The following is a 26,697-nucleotide window of genomic DNA, read 5'->3' on the forward strand; positions in this document are numbered from 1 at the left end:
AGAAGCTCTGAGGTGATCCTTGGGGGAGCGGACTACAACTCCCAGAATGCACCGGGCACAAAACGGCCACTGGACAGTGGTCAGCAGGTCAATTTCTTCAGGAGTTGGTGCAGGGAATTATGGGTAGCAATTTTTCACCTGTAGTAAACAGGGAGTCCCTCCTTGAACCAGTTGAAGAAAGGCAAAGTCCTTCTTGCGGTGAAGCCCATGTGTGCAGCTTGTGCAGTCCTCCAGAGTGCAGTGTCCAGGTGCAGGTCAGGGTTCCAGCAGGGCAGTCCTTCTTCTTCTGTAGTTCTTCCTTGTTGGAATCTGGTAGGGATCTGAGGTGTGGGTGCAGGTCGGCTAGTTTTATCCTTGCTCCTGGGTGAAAAACAGGGGGGTCCTGGTTTTCCAATCAGGTGCAGGGTCCTTTCCCCTGAGATGACCACTTCCTGGCAAAAATCAATCCCAAGGATCAACATTCCTCAAAAATCGATCATGGTTGAAAGTGTTTTTTGGAGGTTACATCTGGCTGAGCCCACCCACTGGTGTGGCTAAAAATCTTAAACACACCCTTCTCCTGCCCTCTCCTAATCTAGTCAGGGGGCATCTAATTGTCTGGGTTTTCAAGATGTGAGGGAGGTGCTGGGTTGCTCCAAATGTTCTTCTCTGCCTTTCAAGACCAGTTTGGCAGCCCTCCCCCTTCCTGCCTCTCCATCTGCTGAGGGAAGTTCTCCTCCCCCAGTCACATTCCTTTGTGTTGTTCAGCCCAGGCTACTTCACGCCTCATCAAGACAGCATGGCCAGACTGCCAGAGGCTGGCCAATCAGAGCAGACCACTACAGGGCTGAAGTTGGCAACTTTTGAACAAGTTATATTAAATCCAACAATTGTAAGTTGCAGGATTTATTATAACAATTAATTTGACACCAAACTTGAGGTATCTGTCACTTAAGGGGACTTTATAAATTAAAATAAAGTCTCCCCATTCTAGCCTATGGAGGCCTTTCACTACAATGAGGGAAACACAAATTTGGCTATTTTACATTACCAGGGCTTATAAAACTATTTTTTATAAAGTCCCTGCTTATAGTTACATGGCACCCAACCCTAGGGGCACATGGGGCACACCTTAGGGGGTGACTTATATGTACAAATAAGGTAGTTTAAGACTTTGGAAGTACTTTTAATTCCAAAGTCGAATTTGTATGTAACTTAAATTTAAAAGCAGCCAGTAAGGCTGGCCTGCCTTCAAAATGACACTGGGCACCTCGGCATTGCACCTATGAGTGCACGATCTATGCTGGGGTCCCTAAACCTACATGCCCTACCATATACTAGAGACTTTTAGGTAGGTTGACATAGACAATTATAATTAGCCTAATTTGCATACCTTTTTTACACAGAGAACAGGCAGTGGGACTGGTGAGCATTACCCAGGGCACCATCAGATTCAGGAAAACACCAGCAAAAAGTAAAAAACATGGGGGCATAAAGTCAGGGGGCCTCTGCAATCAGCCCTGTTTTCTCACAGATTCCATTCAGTACCATGAGGGAAAAACAAATTTGCCTGTGCACCTCAACAGGGCTTATAAAACTATTTTTATAAGGTCCCCGCTTACAGGTACATGGCACCCAACCCTATGGGGCACATAGGTCACACCTTATGGGTGACTGATATGTAAAAATACAGTAGTTTAAGACTTTGGAAGTACTTTTAATTCCAAAGTCGAATTTGCATATAACCTTAGTTTAAAAGCAGCCAGCAAGGCAGGCCTGCTTTTAAAATGACTCTGGGCACCTCAGCAGTGCACATATGGGGACACTACCTATGCTGGGGTCCCTAAACCTACATGCCCTACCATATACTAGGGACTTATAGGTAGGTTGATATAGCCAATTGTAACTAGCCTAATTTTCATACTCATTTTACATAGAGCACAGGCACTGGGATTGGTTAGCAGTACCCAGGGCACCCTCAGAGTCAGGAAAACACCAACCCAAAGTGAAAAATCAAGGCAAAAAGTTAGGGGACCTCTGCATTCAGCCCTGTTTTCTCACAATTGTATTAGTCTCAGGTGAAAATAAGATCCAGTATGCTGAATTCTATGCCTTGTAGTCTTGCTTTTGACTTGACACTGGGCTGCTTACAATCCCATTTTCCAGTAGTGTTTTTGATTTAAAAAAACACTTTGCTGACAACAAAAAACCACATGCTACTCATGGTCACATTCACTCTGTACACGATGTGAATGTCATGAAAGCATCAAGCCCTTTGAGTGTTTACAATGGATTCATGTGTAGCGGGCTATTGTCCAGTCGTAAGTGCCTCTGCAACTATGTCCTGGAGATAGGTGATACTCTGCCTCGTCCATTAGAAATCTGGAGGGAAAGAGGAATGGGGAGGGAAAACTGCTGAGCAGTACCCTTGTGTGGCATGGATTGTTTTTTCCTGAGTTGTATTGCCTCTCAGTGGGAAGCAGAACCTCTTCAATAGCAGATGAGCAATAAGGGTAGTATGACCCTGCTCCTCAGTCAATAATATATAACTAGCCTTAGGGTCACCATTGCTTCACCTAGCATTCTGTGCATGGATATTTACATTAGTGGCTCCAGTATTTGAAAAAACATTAGGACCTTTTACTTAGAAATTACGTCTATCTGTCAATTGTTACAGTGCAGTCCACTAATATATACTTATTCACTGGAAATATACTGACAGCAAAGGATTCCTGAGTACAGGGTTCTTGAGATTTTGGGAGATCTTTTTCTGTAAGCGCCCAAAGAAAATTATATTCTGAGCAGGTGGGAAGCACCGGCAAAATGCTGGACACATCCTGATATACCAAAAGCTAAAAACGGCTGCCACATGGGAAGACCACTAAGGGGGTCATTCCAACCCTGGCGGTTGGTGATAAAGCGGCGGCCAACCCGCCAACAGGCAGGCGGTACAAAAAATGGAATTCTGACCCTGGCGGGAACCGCCAGCACAGCCCGCCACTTTAACACTCCGACCGCCACGGCGGGACAGACAAACAGCGCGGCGGTCACCTCCAACAGGCAGGCGGCAGACAATGTACCGCCCACCCTATCACAACTCACTAATCTGCCACCTTTTCCGGGGCGGGAGCCCCGCCGATAAAAACACGGCGGAAACAGACTACGAACGGGAAAACGCTCACCTCTACACACTCCACGAGGAAGAAGGACAGCATGGAACCCGAATTAAACATCCTACCAGCTATTGTCTACCTGCTCATCTACCACGAGTACGAACGCCGGCGCAGACGACAACGGTGAGTACTGCACCTACGACACAGGGGAGGGGGGAGGAGGAAAGCTTACGGGCACACACATACGCAATACACCCAACCCCCCACCCCAAATACCTACACCCCAATGCAGAGCAACAAGTCAGAGTGACACCCCCCAAACCCACCGGAATAATGCAAAGACACAATTAAAATGATCTATAAAATATATGTATAAATAGCTCCATTGAAGTCATGGGAAATATGCAATATGAAAGATACAAAATAAGGAATGAACATAGTTGAAAATATATACATAGGCAATAAGTCCTGCCCATTCTGTCAAAGTTCCATAGTCCGTGGGCCAATGTGCACAAACACATGGGCAAAGCCCACACACGAGACCAGATACCATTGGAGAGAACACTGCTGGGGCATCAGATGATAAAACTACAGGCACCTCAGGGGGAAGGGAAGGGGGGGCACCTCAGCCACATGAGTCCACGACGCCAGATCCACGAGGGGCCTCCATGCCCACTGTCCCATCCTGGGGAGTGCAAAGCCACAGTCACACAAGTCTCTACAGTGGGTGGCTTGCCCACTGTGCCATCCTGGGGAGTGCAAAGCCACAGTCCATCAGATGGATAACCGACTCCACTGTTAATGGAGGAGGCATGGTGCCCAGAGTGCTTCGTGAAGCCCTGCTTGACACAGAACCGGCACCGTCAATGGGCCAGCGGTGCTTGAGACGGCGGTGCCCAGCGGAGCGGTGCTTGAGATGAAGGGCCCAGCGGAGCGGTGCTTGAGACGGCGGTGCCCAGCGGAGCGGTGCTTGACATGAAGGGCCCAGCGGAGCGGTGCTTGACAGGAAGGGCCCAGCGGAGCGGTGCTTGAGATGAAGGGACCAGCGGAGCGGTGCTTGACAGGAAGGGCCCAGCGGAGCGGTGCTTGACAGGAAGGGCCCAGCGGAGCGGTGCTTGAGACAGGGGGTGCCCAGCGGAGCGGTGCTTGACAGGAAGGGCCCAGCGGAGCGGTGCTTGAGACGGCGGTGCCCAGCGGAGCGGTGCTTGAGATGAAGGGTCCAGCGGAGCGGTGCTTGACAGGAAGGGCCCAGCGGAGCGGTGCTTGACAGGAAGGGCCCAGCGGAGCGGTGCTTGAGACGGGGGTGCCCAGCGGAGCGGTGCTTGACAGGAAGGGCCCAGCGGAGCGGGCCTTGACATGAAGGGCCCAGCGGAGCGGTGCTTGAGATGAAGGGCCCAGCGGAGCGGTGCATGAGATGAAGGGCCCAGCGGAGCGGTGCTTGACAGGAAGGGCCCAGCGGAGCGGTGCTTGAGATGAAGGGCCCAGCGGAGCGGTGCTTGACAGGAAGGGCCCAGCGGAGCGGTGCTTGACAGGAAGGGCCCAGCGGTGCTTGAGACGGGGGTGCCCAGCGGAGCGGTGGTTGACAGGAAGGGCCCAGCGGAGCGGGCCTTGACATGAAGGGCCCAGCGGAGCGGTGCTTGACAGGAAGGACACAGCGGAGCGGTGCTTGACAGGAATGGCCCAGCGGAGAGGTGCTTGAGACGGGGGTGCCCAGCGGAGCAGTGCTTGACAGGAAGGGCCCAGCGGAGCGGGCCTTGACATGAAGGGCCCAGCGGAGCGGTGCTTGACAGGAAGGGCCCAGCGGAGCGGTGCTTGACAGGAAGGGCCCAGCGCAGCGGTGCTTGAGACGGGGGTGCCCAGCGGAGCGGTGCTTGACAGGAAGGGCCCAGCGGAGCGGGCCTTGACATGAAGGGCCCAGCGGAGCGGTGCTTGACAGGAAGGGCCCAGCGGAGCGGTGCTTGAGATGAAGGGCCCAGCGGAGCGGTGCTTGAGACGGCGGTGCCCAGCGGAGCGGTGCTTGACATGAAGGGCCCAGCGGAGCGGTGCTTGATAGGAAGGGCCCAGCGGAGCGGTGCTTGAGACGGCGGTGCCCAGCGGAGCGGTGCTTGACAGGAAGGGCCCAGCGGAGCGGTGCTTGAGACGGCGGTGCCCAGAGGAGCGGTGCTTGTCACGGCAGGCCCCTGTTCAGCGGTGCTTGTCACGGCGGGCCCCTGTTCAGTGGTGCTTCTCACGGCGGGCCCCTGTTCAGCGGTGCTTCTAACGGCGGGCCCCTGTTCAGCGGTTCTTGTCACGGCGGGCCCCTGTTCAGCGGTGCTTCTCACGGCGGGGTCCTGTTCAGCGGTTCTTGTCACGGCGGGTTCCTGTTCAGCGGTGCTTGTCACGGCGGGCCCCTGTTCAGCGGTGCTTCTCACGGCGGGGTCCTGTTCAGCGGTGCTTGTCACGGCGGGGTCCTGTTCAGCGGTGCTTGTCACGGCGGGCCCCTGTTCAGCGGTGCTTCTCACGGCGGGGTCCTGTTCAGCGGTTCTTGTCACGGCGGGCCCCTGTTCAGCGGTGCTTCTAACGGCGGGCCCCTGTTCAGCGGTGCTTCTCACGGCGGGGTCCTGTTCAGCGGTTCTTCTCACGGCGGGCCCCTGTTCAGCAGTGCTTCTAACGGTGGGCCCCTGTTCAGTGGGCTGGTGGGGCCCTCCTGGGCAGCTCGCCTGCTGCCTGACTTCTACGCCCTGCTGCCCTTGCCCTCCTTCGCTGAAGCTCTGTGGCCCTTGCCTCCCTTTGATGATGTGGCAGGTGACGGGGCAAGGCTACTGTCCTTGGTGGCAGCCGTCTCAGGCTTGTCGCGCCGGCCCTTAGTTTTTTTTGTCCTCTTCCCAGGGGGTGGGCTGGCTGTCCCCTTGCTGCTGGCCGATGTTCCTGCCCTAGGAGCTGGTGGACTCCAATAGCCCTGCACTATGGTCATAGTAGATGCAGGGCTGGTGGTGGCTGAGGTGCTTTTTTTACTCTTACCAGATGGAGGGGGTGGGTCAGTGATTGGAACGAGCTCAAGGTTGGAAAGGAACTGCACTTGGGAAGGACAGGGACGGGTAGGTGTAGTGGGTATGGGAGTGGAGGAAGAGGATGTGGTTGTAGGAGAGTCAAGTGTGCTGTCTTTGGGTGCAGGTGCTTGTGACGGAGGCTGTCGTGAGGTGGATGGCTGTTGGGTGGGTGGCTGCCTGCGTTTGTGTGTTTTGGAAGAGGGGGTGACAGACACACTGGGAGAGGACACAGGGGACATGTAAATGGCAGTGGGGGTGGTGACTGCACGTGTGCGGACTGTAATGGAGGGTGTGCTGGTGATGGAAGTACTGGCTGATGGTGGTGTTCATGCAGGTGTGAGTGGAGACGTCACAGGGAGGGAGGAGGGAGATGAGGAGGTGGGGGACACAGAGGTGGTAGTGACTGTTGGCATGTCTGCATCTGGATGTTGCTTGGGTGACTGCTTGTGGGATCTGTGGTGCTTATGTCTGGATGAGCTGCCCTTGGGTGTAGAGGTGTGTGCAGGCTGGTCTGATGGTGTGGATGGGATAGGCAGAGGAACAGGAGACTGGGACTGGGTGGAGGGAGTCAGAAGAGGGAGGCTGGAGACAGGGACAATGGCTGCCGTCAGTGCTGAGGCCAGAGCGTTGAACGATCGCTGACGGGCAGCCTGACCCGAATGAATGCCCTCCAGGTATGCATTGCTCCGATGCACCTCCCTTTCTACACCCTGGATGGCATTCAAAAGGGTAGACTTCCCAACAATGAGCGTCCGCAGGAGGTCAATGACCTCCTCACTGAGGGCAGCAGGGGTAACTGGGGCAGGGCCTGAGGTGCCTGGGGTGAAGGAGATGCCCGGCTTCCTGGCCGAGCGGGCACGGCGCAAAGGCTGAGGGGCTGCTGGGAGGGCGGGGCTGGTGCGCTGGGTGGCGGCTGTACCTGTTGTGGCGGTGGGCACGGATGTTGCCGTCACCGCAAGGGAGCTCCCTTCCGAGGACGTGTCGGTGTCGCTGACGTCTCCACGGGTCCCCGTTGTGGAGCTCCACTCGCCCTCCGTCTCACTGGTGTACTCGGAGTCTGTTGCATGGCCCTCCGGGGCCATGTGAGATGCAGCTCCCTCGTGCGCCGATGCCACTTCTCCTCCGCCTGATGATGCTATTGCACATATGAACAGGAAGACAAAGAAAATGGGGGGGGGGAGAAATGAAGACAGGTTGAGTGCATGCATTGGCAACACCGTTGTCGGAGAGGACAGACACAGAAGCCCCCTGCACTAGGCCGCGCAATCGGGGTACACTACTCAGTTATTGTGACTAGGCCTACAGGTCTATGGACGACAAATGCACACATAGATGACACAGGGCCATGAATAGCTGTACTTGGCACCCTACAGAGGTGGGGGGCGGGGGCACAGGGCCATGCCTAACGGAGGGGCCTAGCCTACAGAATGCGCCCTGGCCTACAGATAGCCACAGCCCTCCTCCCTCATCCAGACATCTTCACTGCGCGCAAAGATAGCGGAATGTGCTGATACTCACCCCCTTGTGTCTGCTGTGATGTCCTCACGCGCCCATCCAAATCGGGGTAGGCCACCGCCAGGATCCGGGACATCAGGTGGGTCAATTGGCAGCTGGCACCCCTCCTACGTTGGGAGGCCATCCCCAGCAGAGACTCGGCGGTCTTTCTGGTCCCGCAGCGGATGTCCTCCCACCTCTTTCGGCAGTGGGTGCCCCGTCTGTTGTGGACCCCCAGGGCCTGGACGTCCTTGGCGATGGCATGCCAAATGTCGATCTTCTGATGGGCGCTGACCTATGTGACATGTACAGGGTGGTAAAGGAAATCTCATTACTTTTCTGCCTGGTCAATGTGAGTGGCCCCCCAACCTTGCCATGTGGCACATGCTCTCATCTTTGGTGCGTTGCACTCCTCATTCGCTCCCCTCCCCACCATCTTACATACACCCCACTCAACACAGGCATAGCCCATTCAACGTGCCCCCTGTGTACTAACCTGTTGGTCTGGAGGACCGTAGAGTAGCGCATACTGGGGGAGGACCCCATCAACAAGTTTCTCCAATTCTTAAGAAGTGAAGGCAGGGGCCCTTTCCCCAGTCGCAGCAGCCATTGTATCTCCCAGACCAAGGTCGCAGCAGCACTTGCAGGATAGGTCCTCTCCTGTGGATGATCAGGTTTCGAGTGATTAATCAGATAGAAAATGGCGGTCACGCTCGCGGCGGTGCGTACCGCCTCGGTGCGTACCACGACCGCAGGCGCACATCCTCATTGGCTACTGAAGCCCATAGGGTGCAATGTTAACCAATGCGGCTTAGCACCGCGGTCTTCGACCGCCTACCGCCACGGTGTGCCACGCCAGCGCATTGACCTCACATCCCACTGTCACACTTCACAGGTCAGGCAGCCGCCATTTCAAGGGCCCACATGGCATAATTTCTACTGCGTCACACAGCCTAGGCCTTGCATTGCCACTCACACAAGCCATTCAATGCATAGCGATTCGTGTACTGTGCAAGCTGTGTGAACGAACCTGTGGGTTGCTTGACTATGTGCTCCATGTTGTCCTTCCTAAGCACCGTCCGCTGGGACTTGCAAGGAGAAGGGTGAATCCTCCCGTGTACCGACCGCTGGTGGACCTGTCGACAATGGAAGAACGACATATCATACTTACAGACAGGCTTGACAGAGCAACTATACATGAACTATGTGCCCAGCTGGAGCCAGACCTGATGTCCCCCATCCGCCAACCCACAGGGATTCCCCCTCTGGTGCAGGTTCTGTCAGTACTCCATTTTTTGGCAAGTGGGTCTTTTCAGACAACAGTGGCCATATCATCAGGGATGTCTCAGCCTATGTTTTCTAAGGTTTTGTCCAGAGTGTTGTCTGCCCTGATGAAATACATGCAGAGCTACATTATTTTCCCTGAGGAGGGCGATTTGGCTACAGTGAAGGGTTATTTCTATGCCCTTGGACATATCCCCAACATCATTGGTGCCATTGATGGGACCCATGTGGCTTTGGTTCCCCCCAAAGAAAGTGAGCAGGTGTACAGAAACAGAAAAAGTTATCATTCGATGAATGTCCAGGTAGTCTGCTTGGCTGACCAGTACATCTCCCATGTAAATGCCAAGTTCCCTGGGTCAGTGCATGACGCGTATGTCATGCGAAATAGCAGCATCCCTTATGTGATGGAACAGCTACAGAGACACCGTATGTGGCTAATTGGTGACTCTGGTTACCCCAACCTGTCGTGGCTACTGACCCCAGTGAGGAATCCCCAGACCAGGGCTGAGGAACGGTACAATGAGGCCCATGGGCGAACTAGGAGGATCATAGAAAGGACCTTCGGGGTCCTGAAGGCCAGGTTTAGGTGCCTGCATATGACAGGGGGATCCCTAATGTACTCACCAAAGAAGGTGTGCCAGATCATCGTGGCCTGCTGTATGCTTCACAATCTTGCTTTGCGACGCCAGGTGCCTTTTCTGCAGGAGGATGCTCCAGATGGTGGTGTTGTAGCAGCTGTGGAGCCTGGGGAGAGTGAAGAGGAGGAAGACGACGGGGAAGACACGGACAACAGGGATACAGTCATACAACAATATTTTCAGTAGCACACAGGTAAGAATCACCCACGCCATTTTACATTTACTTAAGGCCTCATGCGTCTTCACTGTCTGTGTTTCCCCCCAGTTCCTGTTTACTGATTTGTGACTTTCCCTTCCCTTTTCAGAGCTGTATGACCCACTGCGTGGCTTCTGCTTTGTTTGCCCATGGACTAAAGCTTATTGAAATTGGTATGTTGTCATCACAAAGTAACTGGACATTATTGCACCGTTATGTGTAATACATTTGTTAAGAATACAAGCAGACTCCTGTTATTTTATGTGCAATAAGTGATTTATTTTAAGTGCTACATATAGGTACATGATAGTAAAACGGTGATGGGTGGGGGTGGAGTAATGTCCATGGCAGAGTCCAGTTCTCAGTCGCACAGGTGCATTGTCCATATGCCTGTGGAAGGATGGAGCAGGGGCAGTTAAAGGTTGGACAGGGTGACAATGTGGGACAGTGGGATGACATCAGGGGGTATCTTAGGCTGGCAGGGGTCTTGCAATCCTACTCTGTCTTCTTGTGAGATCTCAGGTTCCGCTTGCGGGGTGGTTCTTCTTCTGCAGGAGGTGGGGTTCTGGTGGCCTGTTGTTATGTGGGGGCCTCCTGTCCACTAGCGCCGGCGGAGGTGGTAGGCTGTTCCTGGCCTGGGCTAGTGACAGGGGCCCTTTGGGGTGCCACATGGTCCCGCAATGTGGTGACTATCTGGTTAAGGGCCACGACGATGGTCCCCATTGTGGAACCGATGTTCCTCAGTTCCTCTCTGAACCCCATGTACCGTTCCTCCTGCAGTGCCTGGATCTCCTGGAACCTGGCCAGTACCGTCACCATCGTCTCCTGGGAGTGGTGGTAAGCTCCCATGATGGAGGAGAGGGCCTCTTGGAGAGTCGGTTCCCTGGGCCTGTCCCCCCCCTGTCGCACAGCAGCCCTCCCAGTTCCCCTGTGTTCCTGGGCCTCTGTCCCCTGGACGGTGTGCCCACTACCACTGCCCCAGGTCCCTGTTGTTGTTGGGGTGGTGGGTCAACCTGGGTGCCCTGTAGTGGTGGACACACCGCTGATCGACGTGCCCTGGAGACAGAGGCATGGGCCCGCTGGGTGGGAGCTGGGCTGGTGTTCCCAGAGGGGGTTGGGTCTGGTGTAGCCTGTGGCTGTCTGTGGGGAACCGACTGTCCAGAGGTCCCCGATGGGCCGGGCTGGTCATCTGGGTCCAGGGAGACAGAGCTGCTGTCATCGCTGGGGGCCTCTTCTGGGGGTGGGATGGACATCTCTGTACCCTCTGTGGCGGTGTGGTGGCGTTCGGGTCCTGCAGGGGTATAAAGGTGTGGTTATTGCTTCTGTGTGTGGAATTTCGTGTGATGGGTGGGTGTCCGTGTACCCAAGTGCAGGCATTCCCTTGTGGGGGCTTTTGTGAGGGTGGCTTGTGGGGGTGATGTGTGTGTGCAGTGGGCATGCTTTGGTGATGGGTGTCCATGCTTTGTGGTCGCATGCAGGGCTTGGTGTTGGGATGGGTGGGTTGTGATGGTGAGCCATTTGCAAGGAGTTGGTGTGATAGGGGTGGGGGTGAGGGTGGGGGTATGATTTGGCATGCAGGTGGGGTGGGGGTGGGAAGCAGTAGTGGAGATTTGACTTACCAGAGTCCATTCCTCCGCCTACTCCTGCGAGGCCCTCAGGATGCAGGATGTGCAAGACTTCCTCCTCCCATGCTGTGAATTCTGGGGGAGTAGGTGGGGGTCCGCCGCCAGTCTTCTGCACCGCAATGTTGTGCCTTGATACCATGGAACGCACCTTCCCCCGTAGGTCGTTCCAGCGCTTCCTTATGTCATCCCGATTGCGTGGATGCTGTCCCACCGCGTTGACCCTGTCCCCTATCCTTTGCCATAGCTCCATCTTCCTGGCAATTGTGGTGTGCTGCACCTGTGCCCCGAAGAGCTGGGGCTCTACACGGACTATTTCCTCCACCATGACCCTGAGTTCTGCGTCAGTGAACCTGGGGTGTCTTTGGGGTGCCATGGGGTGGTGTGGATGAGGTGTGGGGTGGCGTTTATGGTGATGAGTGTGGTGCGTGTGGTGGTGTGTGGTGTTTGGTGCGTGGAATCTGTGTGGGTGAGGGTGTAGTGTGCCTCTGTGTTGTGGGATTGTCAATTCTGTGCTCTCTCTCTAGCCTTCGTCAAGAATTTCAGGTCGTAGGGGTTTGTGGGTGATGTGGGTGTGTGTTTTATATTGTGTTGGGTGTGTGGGAGTGGTGTTAGTAAGTGTATCATGTGTGTGTGTTTCAAACTGACCAATGTGGCTGAGTTTTCTATGTGTGTGTGTATTTTGACCGTGGCGGTGTGTACCACCAATGGAATACCACGGTTGAAAGACCGCTGCGGGGATTTGTGGGTCGGAATGGAATGGGCATATTTCTGTTGGCGTGACGGTGGAGGTTTGGTCATCGCCATTTTTTCGCTGACCTTTGGTGTGGCGGACTTTTGTGGATGTTGGGTTTTTGGCGGTTTGCCAGTTGCGGGTCAGAATGACCGTGGCGGTTTACCGCGGCCGCGGCGGTGTTCTGGCGGTCTTCTGACCGGCGGTAAGCGCCTTTTACCGCCGAGGTCAGAATGACCCCTAAATCTCTTGAGATTACAATAGTGTTAGAAATGGGGTTTTTGGTTGGCAGTCAGGTTACCCTCTGTCCAAGCAAGAACCCTCACTCTAGTCAGGGTAAGTCACACACAATCCAAAATTAGCCTATGCCCACCCTCTGGTAGCTTGGCACGAGCAGTCAGGCTTAACTTAGAAGGCAATGTGTAAAGTATTTGTGCAATAAATCGTACAATACCACAATATAGCACCACAAAGATACACCACACAGTGTTTAGAAAAATATATAATATTTATCAGGATAATTGCAGGTCAAAACGAATAAAGTTGCAATGTGAAATTGTAGTGATATCACTGGAAAGTGATAAAAAATGTCTTAAGTCTTTAAAAAGCAAACAAAGGGGGTTATTACAACTTTGGAGGAGGTGTTAATCCGTCCCAAAAGAGATGGTAAAGTGACGGATATACCACCAGCCGTATTACGAGTTCCATAGGATATAATGGACTCGTAATACGGCTGGTGGTATATCCGTCACTTTACCGTCACTTTTGGGACGGATTAACACCACCTCCAAAGTTGTAATAACCCCCAAAGTCTCTTTCAAGCACAAAGTACCTGGTTTGGAGTGGAAAATCTCTGCAAAGGGCCGCAGAAGAAGAGATACGTGTAAAAATGGTGTGTGCGTCGATTTCTCCCCAGCACACATGTACTTGAGTCGTTATTTTTCAGGCGGGGAAGTCGTGCGTCGTTTTCCGGCGCGCGGACAGTCTCTTTCTGTGGGTCACGGGGATTACCAGATGTCCCGGGTCTGTGCGTGGATTCTCCTGCTTGTTTTCTGGCTGTGCGTTGTTCTGCGGGGCTGTGCGTCGGAGTTTCGCTCTCACAGCAAGCGTTGCGTCGATCAGCGTCGGTTTGCAGCGTTTTTCTCGCCGCGGAACAAGCTGTGCGTCGAAAATTTTGCCGCACGAAGCGTCCAAGTGAAAAAGAGAAGTCTTTTTGGTCCTGAGACTTCAGGGAACAGGAGGCAAGCTCTATCCAAGCCCTTGGAGAGCACTTTCGCAGCCAGACAAGAGTTCAGCAAGGCAGCAGGCCAACAGCAAGGCAGCAGTCCTTTGTAGAAAGCAGACAGGTGAGTCCTTTGAGCAGCCAGGCAGTTCTTCTTGGCAGGATGTAGTTTCTGGTTCAGGTTTCTTCTCCAGCAAGTGTCTGATGAGGTAGGGGAGAGGCCCTGTTTTATACCCAAATGTGCCTTTGAAGTGGGGAGACATCAAAGAGTGGCTAAGAAGTGCACCAGGTCCCCTTTCAGTTCAATCCTGTCTGCCAGGGTCCCAGTAGGGGGTGTGGCAGTCCTTTGTGTGAGAGCAGGCTCTCCACCCTCCCAGCCCAGGAAGACCTATTCAAAATGCAGATGTATGCAAGTGAGGCTGAGTACCCTGTGTTTGGGGTGTGTCTGAGTGAATGCACAAGGAGCTGTCAAACAAGCCCAGCCAGACGTGGATTGTAAGGCACAGAAAGATTTAAGTGCAAAGAAATGCTCACTTTCTAAAAGGGACATTTCTAGAATAGTAATATCAAATCCCACATCACCAGTCAGCAGGGTTTGGTATTACCATTCTGGCCATACTAAATATTACCTTCCTACTCCTTTCAGATCAGCAGCTACCACTTCAATACTGTATGAGGGCAGCCCCAATGTTAGCCTATGAAGGGAGCAGGTCTCACAGTAGGGCAGAAACGAATTTAGGGGTTTTACCCTACCAGGGCATGTAAACGACACAGGTACTTGCCCTGCCTTTCACCCACACAGCACCCTGCTTTAGGGGTTACCTAGGGCACACATTAAAGGTGACTTACATGTGCAGAAAGGGGAGGTTTAGGCTTGGCAAGTACTTTTAATTGCCAAGTCGCGTTACAGTGAAACTGCACACACAGGCCTTGCAATGGCAGGCCTGGGACAAGGTAAAGGGGCTACTTACGTGGGTTGCACAACCAGTGCTGCAGGCCCACTAGTAGCATTTAATCTACAGGCCCTAGGCACATATAGTGCACATTACTAGGGACTTGTAAGTAAATTAAATAGTCCAATCAGGTAGGATTCAAGGTTACCATGTTTAAAAAGGGAGAGAGCATATGCACTTTAGCACTGGTTAGCAGTGGTAAAGTGCGCAGAGTCTAAAAGCCAGCAAAACAGGGTCAAAAAAGTGGAGGGAGGCAGGCAAAAAGTTAGAGGTGACCACCCTAAGGCATGTCAAGTCTAACAAATAGCCATTGTGGATTAGGAATAAGCCCTGTGTAAGTTCTTCATGTGTGTTCAGGAAACAACACTTTTGAGTATAAGGGTCTTCAATCAATATGTAGAAGGCAAAAGAGAAGGGCAGCAGATACTGTACAAAAACTGACAAAGCCATCTGCCAATGTTACCCAATGTTAACTGTTGTTATATATGTGTAGGGGTTAAACTCTTTATTGTGAGCTGGTGCCTGACATATGCCCAAGTTGGGTAGCCTGTGCATATCAAAAACTGTACATGAAGTGTGAAAACATGTTACTTATTTACAGTTGTTGGCTTCATTTAGTAAGTATGTAAAAAATATTATTTAACTAAATATTCTTTATGTCTCCTACCATTACATATTTTCTATACTTTTCCTCTTCTTGGCCTGCATTGTCGGTCCTTCAATGTTACATATGTTATTTTATGTTAATTGACTTATGAAGCTCTCTTTTAGTTTTAAAATGACCTCATAAAAGTACTATAAGGCATAACATGACATGACACTGCAAGACCATACAATGTAAATACCAGGAGTCACTGGATAAGATCCCAGCTCCCTGGAGATTTATGAAGCTCTCATTCAGTTTCAAAGTGACCTCATAAAGGTACTATCAGACATAACATGACATGACACTGCAAGGCCATACAATGTACAAACCAGCAGTCATTGAATAGGATCACAGCTCCCTGGATATATACAATTTTGTGGCCACAGCATTTTCCAAATAATTTTAGATTTACTATACTTGGCACATAACCCACCATCTGCTACATATTTTTTGCGTTTCAACAACAACTATTTTGTTTCTATCTCAAATGCATCAAACGTTACTGAAAAAACACATGGAACTGCACATTGGATGACCTCTTGTGAATGTTAACTGGCCATGTTACATTTGCTTATTGCTGTCTTCAGATCTTAAACTTGCAATAACAAGATATAACATTTTCCCATACACTATTAATATGTGTTATAATGTCAAAATAGCAAAATAATAATGGAACAGAATGTGCCACATTGTGTTGCCTAGTATACCTTATTCTCGTCCTGTATTGCGACATATTTCAACCACCACGTCAACAGCGAATCCACTGTTGCCTTCGTCCAATGGAATATCCTCTCCCACCAAAATACTCCAGCAAAACATCTTTGTATTGCACTTGCAAGTAAATGACAACAGTTCGGCGAGTATTAACTGCCCCTTCTGTAGGAAATAGAAAGAAGCACCACAGCGGTAGGCAGCCAAAAGGCACAGCTGACTGTCTTCAGTATTGGCACCAAATAGCTCAGTTTTCCAAATACAATGGCAGCTTTTTAAAAGCAGTCAAAGACCAGAAATGTGGTGTACTGACTACACTCCGGTCATGGACACAGTTCTGAAAGAGGAGGATAATTACTACTTAAGAAACCACCTGCCTCAACACACCCCTTATCATGACTATCCTCCGATTTCCAAACCTCATATGAAAGGAGAACAGTACATTTCAATTTCTTGTTTGATCTATCTAGAATCAATCATAATGGTAATGTAGATGCATTCCTCTTTTTTTATTGATATTTTTATTGATTATAACAAACCACAGTCTATAGTACATATAAAGTTTCAGTATTTGACTTTTTATGGTCCACCTTGACACATTTATGTTGTGCTACAGAATAAAACACAATATATTAACCAATAAAAAAACAGTCACTGGTCTATTTGATTACTTCTAGTTTATCAATATATTGCATAAGCCCAAGGTCCCGCAGTCTCAATATGAGGTGACTATATGGTCTACATATTTCCAGCTCATTCTTCTCTGTTGGTGCGAGATTAGGACTGTGGCCTAGATAACTATTATTGAATTGTCTTTGAGTCCCCCACAAGCTAGCAATTGTGGTGTTCTTAAGTTTTGGTCCATTTTAGGAGTTTCTTTATCCAGGGTAAATTGTGTGGTGTTCAGTGATTTCCACAACTTGGCTGTGAAACTTTTAACCAGCAGAAGTGACACATCAATACATTCACCTTTTTTTTTTGTTCTAACCATTAAACCTGCTAAACATATCTAAGGAGTACAGACATGTTGGACTTGGCCTTCTCTGCAGGGTCACCCCTAGACTTTTTTACCTTCACCCCTCCTCTTTTCTGAACCTATTTGTGTCGGCTTTTTACGACTCTATGAACTTTACCAGTTCTAACCACTGCTCAGGTGCTAGTGCTCATGCCTTAGAGCATGCTAAAATTGTCCTATTCCTGATTGGAACATTTAATTTACTTGTAGGTCCCTAGTAAAGTGAAAGTGGTACAAAATGTACGCAGGGCCTATACATTAAATCTACTAGTGGCCCTGCAGTACATACTGTGCCACCCACTTACGTAGCCCTTTAAAACATGTCTCAGACCGGCTATTGTAGCCTGTGTGGAGTTGGAAAACTGTCAATTCAACCTGGCAAAATATTTTTTGGGCCAAGCCTAAAACTCCCTTTTTAATATATGTGTCACCCCTAAGGCAGTCCATAGACAACCCATAGGGCAGTATGCAGTGTATTGAAAAGGTTGGGCATGTACTTTTATGTTTTACATGTCCTGGTGGTGAACAACTCCTAAATGTGTTTTTCACTACTGTGAGGTCTACCTCATCCATAGGATAATATTACCTTATTGCATTTAATAAGTGATAACTTTTATTTGGGAAAAGGTATACATCTCATGTTAGGTCTCAAAAGAATTGTAATTTAAAATATGCTATGATGGTTAAGTCAGATTTTAAGTCGCAATTTTTAAAATGCCTCTTTTACAAAGTTGGCATTTTCTTGTTTTAGCCATGTGGGTCCTCAGAGCCTTTGTTTTCGGTCACATGACTGTGATCAAAGTGGCAGTTGGCCTTTGGGTATTTCTCTCAGACAATGAGGCAACAGGAGACTAGCTGTTGGCAGGAGGGACCGTCCTTCTAGGATGGGAGGGGCAGAGCTGTTCCCTACCCCACTTACATTTCAAAGAAGCTACCTAAGCACACTCACAAAGAGCTTCACACTAGCCTTTTGTCACTCCAGACCCCTTGGAGCCTAGGCAAGGAAGAAGGAAATTCCAGAACCATATGTGGGACGGGACTCTAGATGTTTCTTTCACTTCAAAGCTGGAATCAGGTATAAAAATAGGACTCTCAGTTTCTCTCTTCAGTACACTACTGAACCTGTGGACATTATAGAGGCAGGGCTGCTTTGATCCCCAGAGGACTGCCTTGCTGCTTGAGGCCTGCCTTGTTCTTCAGAGGACTGCCCTGCTGCTACAAGAGGACTGCCGTGCTGCTTGAGGCCAGCCTTGTTTCCCTCAGGGCTGCCCTTCTGATTGAGGCCTGCTCTGTCCCCCAGAGAACTCCTGTGCTGCTTGAAGCCTGCCCTGCTCTTTGAGAAGGAAGACTGAACCTGCCCCCTTTATCCTAGGCTGACCTGAGTGACTTTAAGGGTCAGTTGGCTGACCTCCAGTTCTGAGCTACAGACACACAAAACCCTCCAGAGACCTCCCTGCAATTGCCCAGTTAACCTGCTGCAACTGGCCTGGCCTGGCCTAGACCTGCAACTGGATCTGTCTGCACCTGCAACTGGACCTGTCTGGGTCCTTATTGCCTCTGCTGGAGTTAGTCCCTGAACCCTAAAAGGTGTCTCTCTCCAGGTCCTAGACCCTTTTTGGCATCAGCTGAGTTTCTTTAGTGAATTCCTGAAGTTTTGAACTCTGCGTGTCGGACTTTGAGATGGTAACTTTATCAGAAGGACTAGCCTGAATCTGGCCCCTGTATTCAGCCTGCACTCCATTGCTGTCCGCCTGAGCTTGTGACTTTGACCTAGTCAGACACACCCAGATACCCCCAGTAAGTGCTTTCTGCTTTTTAGCACCATGTTTACTCAAACCTTTAAAGTTGCAGATTTCCAGTTCTACTGATTGGATTTTTTGTAGTTTTGGTCTCATTATATTTATTATATTTTACTCTAATTTTCTAAATTAGTGTGGGATATCTCTTGAATTGTGTCTTCACTTTATTGCTGTCTGTGTGCCACATAAATACTTAATACAGTGCCTATAAGTTAAGCATAACTGTTTTTGAGCCAAGCTGCTAGAGGGTTAAGCACAGGTTAATTTAGTAACCTTTGTGGTTTAGCCTGACAAGGATTGTGGGTATTGACTGAGGAGGGTTTTCACTCCCCTCATTCACAAACACAAATTCCTACAAGATGTTAGTTCTATTTGTGAGTGTTGTAACCTCATGTGATATAGTTGCCCAATATTCCACATTCATTGGATAAGAAAAAAGCATATACAAGTTTGCTTCTCCCATGCCACGTCTTCAACAAATATCAAGTACCCATGGCCCATTCTGTGCAGTCTTTGTGGACTCCAGTACATTTTGTTAGGATGTTATACTGATGTAATTTGAACCAGGCATTTCTAGAAACTTTGGCTTGGAAGCTAAGGGCTGCAGTTCACTCTGATTTGGAAACATCCCTCTCTATTTCTCTGTCCCATTCACCCATCAGTCAGTCTAACTCACTTAAGCCTTCCCTTGATATATTAAAGGAGCTGCCCTACTTGTATATCTGGGTGTGAGAAGTGGATTCAGAACAGCATGTATCGTTGTTCAGTTGTGTCACAGTTCCATGTCTGTAGGATTGTTCAGGTTAAACAGCCATAAGTCAAAATGGGTCTGATGGAACCTGCAATTTTGAATTAGGCTAACAAACATATGTAGTGACTCAGTACCAAATCGGTCGTCCCATGTGCATACACCCAACTTGGTCCACATTGTCTTGTTAACAACCTATGCTATTTCCCTGTACTTGGGGCAGTGCCACAATGGCAACCCAGATATGAATGCTGTCCTTGTCTTGGTTCACATAAAGCATCTCCTAGAGCAATGCGTTGGTGTTTTCATCGGTTGGGGATATCCCCAAGACCTGTCATGACCCTCAAGTAGTCTTTCTAGCAGTAAGGTAACAAAAATTATGTTCCTTCTGTTCAGCTGTGCAGACAAGTAATTGAATTTAAAATTCTAACGCTTAATCTCTCAGCAGTTTAACTTTCTAATTGTCACTGAAAGCATACATGGACTGGCAGCAGAATAACAGGTAGGTGGTAAAAAAACATATTTAAATCTTGGTAGGATCTCCATATTTGAAAACTCTATCCTACCCATCAGCAACAAGGGGATTTCTACCAAAACTCTATTGACTAATGAATAGGAGTCAGTACTTCGGGTAAATTCCAATCAATTGCTTCTGCATCAGTGTAATATATCTGTATTCCTACATTTTTTAAATATGTAGACTTCCATCTGAGCATCAAAATTGTTATCCTGTTTGGATCCGCTACATTATTATATCAGAGTCAGAGTGAGAACAGAGATCTCCTCCTGTGGTACTGTCTCAGCGAAGGGTTCCACAGCCAATGTGACAGACAGGCATGGATAGAGAACATCCCTGTTGGGTTCCTCTTCATGCCTGTTACAAGTTAGAAATAAACTTCTATGCTTAGATCTGAGCAGTGAGTTCAGAGTATGTCAAATTATTCTAAGAGTCTATTACACTCCCATATTCTTTAAGATGGTAAAGAGGAAGTCCCAGTTCAAAGTGTCACATGTTTTCCCAAATCTATTGAAATATTGGGCAGCAGGGCTTCTTCCACACAAGGTATGTGGAAGGTGAAATAAATTCTGTGTGTTTGACAATTACTTTTAAATAGTTTCAAAACTGGAATTATCTGGGAGCACCAAATGGGAAAAGATCTGGGTTATTCTGTTCAAAAGTATTTTACCCAAGACATTCAATGGTCCCTATGTGTCAAGTGCTGGTCTGTTGGGCGATGTGTGCAGAGTCTTCTTAGTTCACAGTAATGGTCACTTAGCTCCAGAGGCAGTATCAGATGCCAGATTTATGGGAAGTCTAGTACTCCTGCAGAAAATAGTCAATCAAGAAAGAGAAAAAATTAGACACCCGAAAAAACATTCAAGCTGACCGAAGATCAGAGAAATAGCAACAGGAACTGGAGAGGGCATAGAATCCACGAAGTCCAGTGAGCAAGCAATGATTGAGAAACTATTGCGGCATCACAGGACTTCAAAACAGAGGTCCTTAAATTGTGGAAAAAGGGACATGACATAATCCTAGAAAGGGTCCAGCCATCTTGTATTGGGACGAATGTTTTATAATAAAAGCTATGTCCTTTAAAGATATACATTAAACTAAGGCATAAGAATCCACATAAAATAGTCATTGACCAGCCTAACTCACAGTATTGTAAATCTTCCACAAGTGGTTTTAGCCTAAAGTTGATATCCGGAGGTACTAGACCCACTATAGTCTGCTTGGTCGGAAGCCGACATGTGCAAGGGAGTCTGCAGCAGCAGAGTTTTTGCTTAGCAGGGAAAAGGGAAAGGAAGTGCCGTTAAGAGTGATTGGTGGAAGTCAGCCATTCTCTTTAGCTTCTATATCCATTTACAACAATTTAGGACCTAGTAGTTAGCTTTGCCAGTCTCGGAGGTCAACTTGTGAGGAATTAGGGACATACACACCAACTATCATTATGAAGTCTTTTTCTAGGCTCCCCTCAACCTCCCTGAATCTACTATTGGGGTCCACTCACCCTCTAAACAGTGTAATGAAGATCACGAGGTTTATATAGAAGTACTCCCCTGTATATGAAGAATAAGAGTTTTTGCATATAACTGTGCAAGGAGTCCATCATTTATTGTAGATTTAGCACGTGCTAGACCTATAAAACAGATGTAATTTTTCCAGCATTAGTGGAGTGTCTACATGCTCTGATTGCGCCAGTAATGAACTCTTTAACTGTATTTCGGAAATATACCTCTCTATATTGTCACTGTCATGTACTTGAGAGTGTACTCTTATAATTGAGTATTGTAGTTATCAGATGAGGAGTTAATTTCTGTTTGGGAATTGCTTCTCCGTGAATGCCTTCTCGGGGTTTATCAGTCATTCAAGTGGCTTTATTACACTCAATGTGCAACTATTCCCAGTATTTAAATGATCTCATGAGTTCTAGCTCCTTTACGTAATCAGATCTCTTTCTTCATATTGGGGTCATCATTCATGAGTTGTCTGGTACCCCTGGGTGACCCAAGACTTTTGCCCAGGATAAAAGACAGGGCATGTGAGGGTTTTGATTTAATTGTGTGGGTGACTGACAGCTCACCAAAATAAGACCTGTCCCCTTATCAGTAGACCACGCCACTCCCATTTAACTTTCATGAAATGTCGGGTGCCTTTTACTGATATGTTGCTAAACTGCTTCAAGTCCTGTCCTGTTGGATAGCTGAGTAGGTTGAAGTGGGTCAAACCTTTCTAGGTTAAAAAAAAACCTAGACAGTTGTCCTTGGACCTCATGCTATATGTTATGCTACCCTTTTTTGGAATGTTGAAGCATTCATGAAACAGTTCGCACTTCAGTTCATACAAAGTACTTCTTCACAAATGTGGCCCAACCTTGCACCTCTTCACTTTAACAGATTTGTGTCTCCACCACTCTCAAAAAGGCCTTGCAGAAACTGTGTGATATTGATATTCCCAAAAGCCGACAGTAGCAGTCAGTAAGAAATACAGATCAAGTGCCCTTGTATAATGCGAGTACCAGCCAGGAAGGAACTGAATTTTTATTGTGCGAGCATAATCTTATGTAATTCATACAGTTCTATTTTGGTCGTCACGCGTTCTAACTTTATTTTTCGCCTACAAGAGAGTGTCTATAATATGCCCAATTATGCAAATAATACGCATATTTTGCATAATTTGCAATCAGAAAAAGTAACAGTAAACACAGTTCTTTATGTAAAAAGAACTAGCCCCACGTTAACAAACAATGAGCACCTCATGTGAAAGTTTCTGCTGGAGCATACAGTAAATACCCCAAGGCTAACAAAGCATGCTTTCTCTATATTGTTAATTTTCCATCTGAACTTTTCAAAGATATCTGTGGTGCTGCAGCATTCCCCGCACCCCTACTTCCAGCGCCACTGCATCAGATTTTGACCAAAAGCCAAAACAAGTGTTAGAAAAGTGACAAAACGAAGCAAAACATATGAAAATAGGTAAATAGGGAGAAAGCACAGACGAAAAAGAACGTCCAAGAGTGAGATAAAAGAAAGGAAGAGTAGGCTGGTATAAAAGGGCATTAAAAAGAATTATATAATTCTGTGAATCTTTCTACATAACATGCCACTCACATGTTCATTACCTTAGTGTTTTACGTACTCAAAGGCATGTTTACCAGTCTGCGGTCGAAATGATGACAATGCGTCCCAAGTTACTTATTCCAGCGCTTCGAAATTACAAGTATGTAGCAAGAAGCAGAATAGTTGGAACAGGACACTATTTACATTTATGAGTACATTTTCTCCTAATGTTAAACAACTGTTAAAGGTCGATTATGCTGCTTGTTTGCAGTAACTGAATGGACCCACTTCGGCTCTGAATTACGCCAGGTACACTTTCTTCTTTGACATTTCAAACGCCTGGGCACCGAGTATCATATCGGAAACCGTGGGACAGAAGGTGCTAATATGTTCCAACACTGTGGTCACTCTGTCCGATTACGAAGTGTGCAGGAACAGAAAAAGTTCGTGTTTACCTAGATATAACAAAATTCAGGCATTCATCTTCTCTAACGATCTGAATGACGCTGCCTGTTCTTATATTTTCTCGGTGTTAACAAGAGTCTCACTGAAAATCAACAGGCGAATTTTACGAGACGCTCAAAGGATATTTGGTAAGTCTTTTACAGATCCCATCTAGAGAAAAAAACGCAGAGAACAGTTGAACGTTCAAACTTCTGTCTTACCAAGCCTCCTCCCACAACAGCTATTCGTTGCTTCTGAACTTCAGCGGAATCCATGTCAGAAATCGTTATGAAACGGGCGGCACGGAGAGCTGTGCGTGCACCCTGAACGCTGCCTTCTGGAGACTGCCTTTAGTGTGCTGTGGCTGCGCGTCTAAGCCTCTAATCAGGTGCAGCGAGGGGAGGGTATACATTGGGGGGAGGCGAGGTGGAGAGGGAACCAGAGATGCATGTTTGATTAAGAGAATTGCTTGGGCACTAAGGGGCATATTTACAAGCCCCTTAGAGTCAAACAGGACCTCCCCCTGCACCGTATTTACAAAGCGGCACAATGGTACCATTGCGCCACTTTGTAAACCCTTGAGCCACATCATACCTGAGCCAGGTATAATGTATGCGCCACTTTGTAAACCCTTGAGCCACATTATACCTGAGCCAGGTATAATGTATGGAAGGGAGGACCTAAAAAATGGGGCAGTGAAATTTACAAGATTTCACTGCACATTCTAGCGTAATTTTTTCATGAAAACTGACATTTGTGCTATATCGTATGGGGCTCCCTGAGCTTTGCTGGACTAAAGCCATCATTTTTGGTGCTAGTCCAGCAAAGCGCCAATATGTTTGGCGCAGTTGTGCTAATGGACCCCATGGTGCGCTGTTTTGTAAATACAGAACTACCGTGATGCGTTGGGGGGACGCAGGGCAGCGCAAGGAAACTGACGCATCAGAGCCAATGGGCCAGTTCCTTGTAAATATGCCCCTAACTGTTCAATAAATTAAACAATGTGGTAAATAAAAAGCCCAAAGAAGCGCATGATGTCAGATTAAGTCGTCTTGCCTTGTTAACCAGGAGCAATGTAAAGGGTGGGGCTTGTGGGCCCAAATTTATAAGGGGAAAAACAAAACTAAAAGTATATGCATGTAAAGTGACCCTTATGATTTGGGGGCGTTTGGCAGATATGTGATCTGTTGCTTGCTATTGGAGTTCTGCCAATATATCCTGTGTTATGGGTACTCGCAAATATTTTCTCATTGGCCAAAAAGTTTGGTCTGTGGTGTGACAGAGGGCTGCATTGATGCCAGCAGTGCGGTGTTGGGTGCAGAGGCGGGGTGTGTTCTATCAGGGGCTTGGGGGGCAGTAAGGTGAGTGTAGGGCAAGCAAAGCATGTACATCTAGTTGCTAAATTACACAATGTGAAACCAGAAAACCTGTGCTTAATCCTAGCTTCCCTACTACACCAAACTGTGTGATCCTAGGCAATTGTTTCATTTCACTCTCGCCTTTTTTCTTCATTATCACATATGAGGACCTTCAAGTACATGACTTCAGAATGGATGCTGTACAAAACACTCTACTCTGTTTGATTTAAGAAAGAATGTCCCAGATTTACGACAAAGTGGCTCAACTCGGTGGTGCGCCAAAAATATCAGCGCTGCAGACTTTTGAAATGTAGTGATGCACCGTATTTACAGGAATATGGCGCACCCCTGGGTTTCCTCCCGCGCGGAATCCCTTCCTGCACATAAACAATCTACAATGGTGATTTGGCGCTTCTATTTGTGCTGCAAAATGCAGCACACATAGAAGTACCAAAGTGTCATTTTGGTGATTGTTCATGTGCAGGAAGGGACGCCTTCATTCTACATAGAAAGAGCAAAAAACGAGGAGAATTAAAAGTATTCCTCCTCATTGTGCCATGCTAACACTACCCCTGGGGTGGCATTAGTTTTTGGCGCTACGTCAGATCAACGCCTTCTTGCAAAATTGGGGCAGCATCAAAAGCAATGAGTGTTGCTATGGAACGCCCACAGCAACACCCATTGCACGCCCCTCTGACACAGAAAACGGTGTCAGAGGGGGCCATATTTACAAGGAGGCATTAGGCCACAAAAAGTGACTTAACGACTCCTTGTAACCATGATGTAGTGAAAAGCACCACTGGAGCGTCACTGAAAGTGACACTCCGGTGGTGCTAGGGTCTTGAAAATGTGGCCCTATATGTGTAGCAGGTGTAGTAGGAACCTAGACCACCCAAACAGTGCACATAACAACTAACTTGGGTCTTAGGTTCACTTTTGGCATTGTTGTCATGGTGCAGGTAACAATGAATGTTTGTAAATTTACATTTCAAAACTATCACTTTTAAAATAATAACTCTCAGTGCACTCTGAGACAATCTGATGTACTAAAATGGAAAGGTAGTGCATGTTAATTAAAGAAAATGTTTGAATTTTGAAGAAACTATCATATTTTAACACTTTTTCTGCACGATGTCTTTAAAAATGAAGGTGCTCCTAAAGTTAGGGGATGCCAGACTCATTGGTTACTTTCTTAACCTTTAAATAAAGGTTTGCCTGTTTTATTTCACATCTTTATACTGTTAGTGTTGGACCTGGCCCTTTTTGCAGGGTCATCCGCAAACATTTAGCCTTCTTCCTCCTATTTTTTCTGACCTCTTGGTGTTGGCTTTAGGACTCTGAGCTCTTATATCACTGCTGATCAGTGCTAAAGTGCAGGTGCGCTCCCTTCTAAACTTTGTATGATTGGCTTACACCTAATTGGCACATTTAATTTACCTGTAAGTCCCTTGTACAATGGTATCCCTATCCCCAGGGCCTGTAAATTAAATGCTTGAAGTGGACCTGCAGTACGAACAAGCATTTGCAATACAATGGGTCTCACGTTTGTTTGAGTTAGAGATATGAGCGTTATAAATCCTAACTGGACTTTTTTTGCCACATTCATTGAAAATGAAAAGTAAAACAGTGGACAGAAGCAAGCCGATTCAAAGCGCCAATGCTGCCATGAGTGTGAGCGCAGGACTTATTGCTCCCTGCCTGAATGTCTACAAGGGATCGCGGCTGGGATGAAAGGCAAACTGAAATGAGAGGAGGGGCCATCACACGTTGTAACAGGAGGAAGTGTGACGTAGTGTGAAGGCCAACAAAAATGTTCAATTAGTTAAAACGCCTGGGGAGGGAACTCAGCACACAAAGGAGGGACATTTCACAAAATGCACCAATAAAATTGCTGCATTTAAGACAAGCACAACAGAGAATTTATAGCAAGCGTGCAAGAGTGGGCATGGTTAAATGCCCACAGAGAGATTACAACAGGCTAGATCTTCCGTGCTCGACCCTAAAAAGAGAGGTTTAGGCCTGGCAAAAGTTTTTTTTTGCCAGGTCGAAATGGCAGTTTAAAACTGCACTGTAGGCTGCAGTGGCAGGCATGAGACATGTTTTAAAAGGCTACTTCAGTAAGTGGTGAAAAGAGTGCTGAAGGCCCACT

General features: G+C 48.1%; 1 protein-coding gene across 2 annotated transcripts in view; it reads right to left on the bottom strand.

The window, feature by feature from the left end:
* Positions 1 to 23,602, bottom strand: part of KMO (kynurenine 3-monooxygenase) — a 572,599-nt gene extending 548,997 nt beyond the window's left edge. Inside the window, exon 1 of one of the 2 annotated variants that reach the window (XM_069234506.1) lies at positions 23,412 to 23,602. In XM_069234506.1, coding sequence (XP_069090607.1) covers positions 23,412 to 23,465 — 54 coding nt within the window. In that variant the 5' untranslated portion in view covers positions 23,466 to 23,602. The remainder of the gene's footprint in view (positions 1 to 23,411) is intronic. The other variant, XM_069234507.1, reaches the window with a different exon arrangement.
* Positions 23,603 to 26,697: the final 3,095 nt, after the last annotated feature.

This window comes from Pleurodeles waltl, chromosome 5 (assembly GCF_031143425.1).
Source record: "Pleurodeles waltl isolate 20211129_DDA chromosome 5, aPleWal1.hap1.20221129, whole genome shotgun sequence".
Classification (NCBI taxonomy): Eukaryota; Metazoa; Chordata; class Amphibia; order Caudata; family Salamandridae; genus Pleurodeles; species Pleurodeles waltl.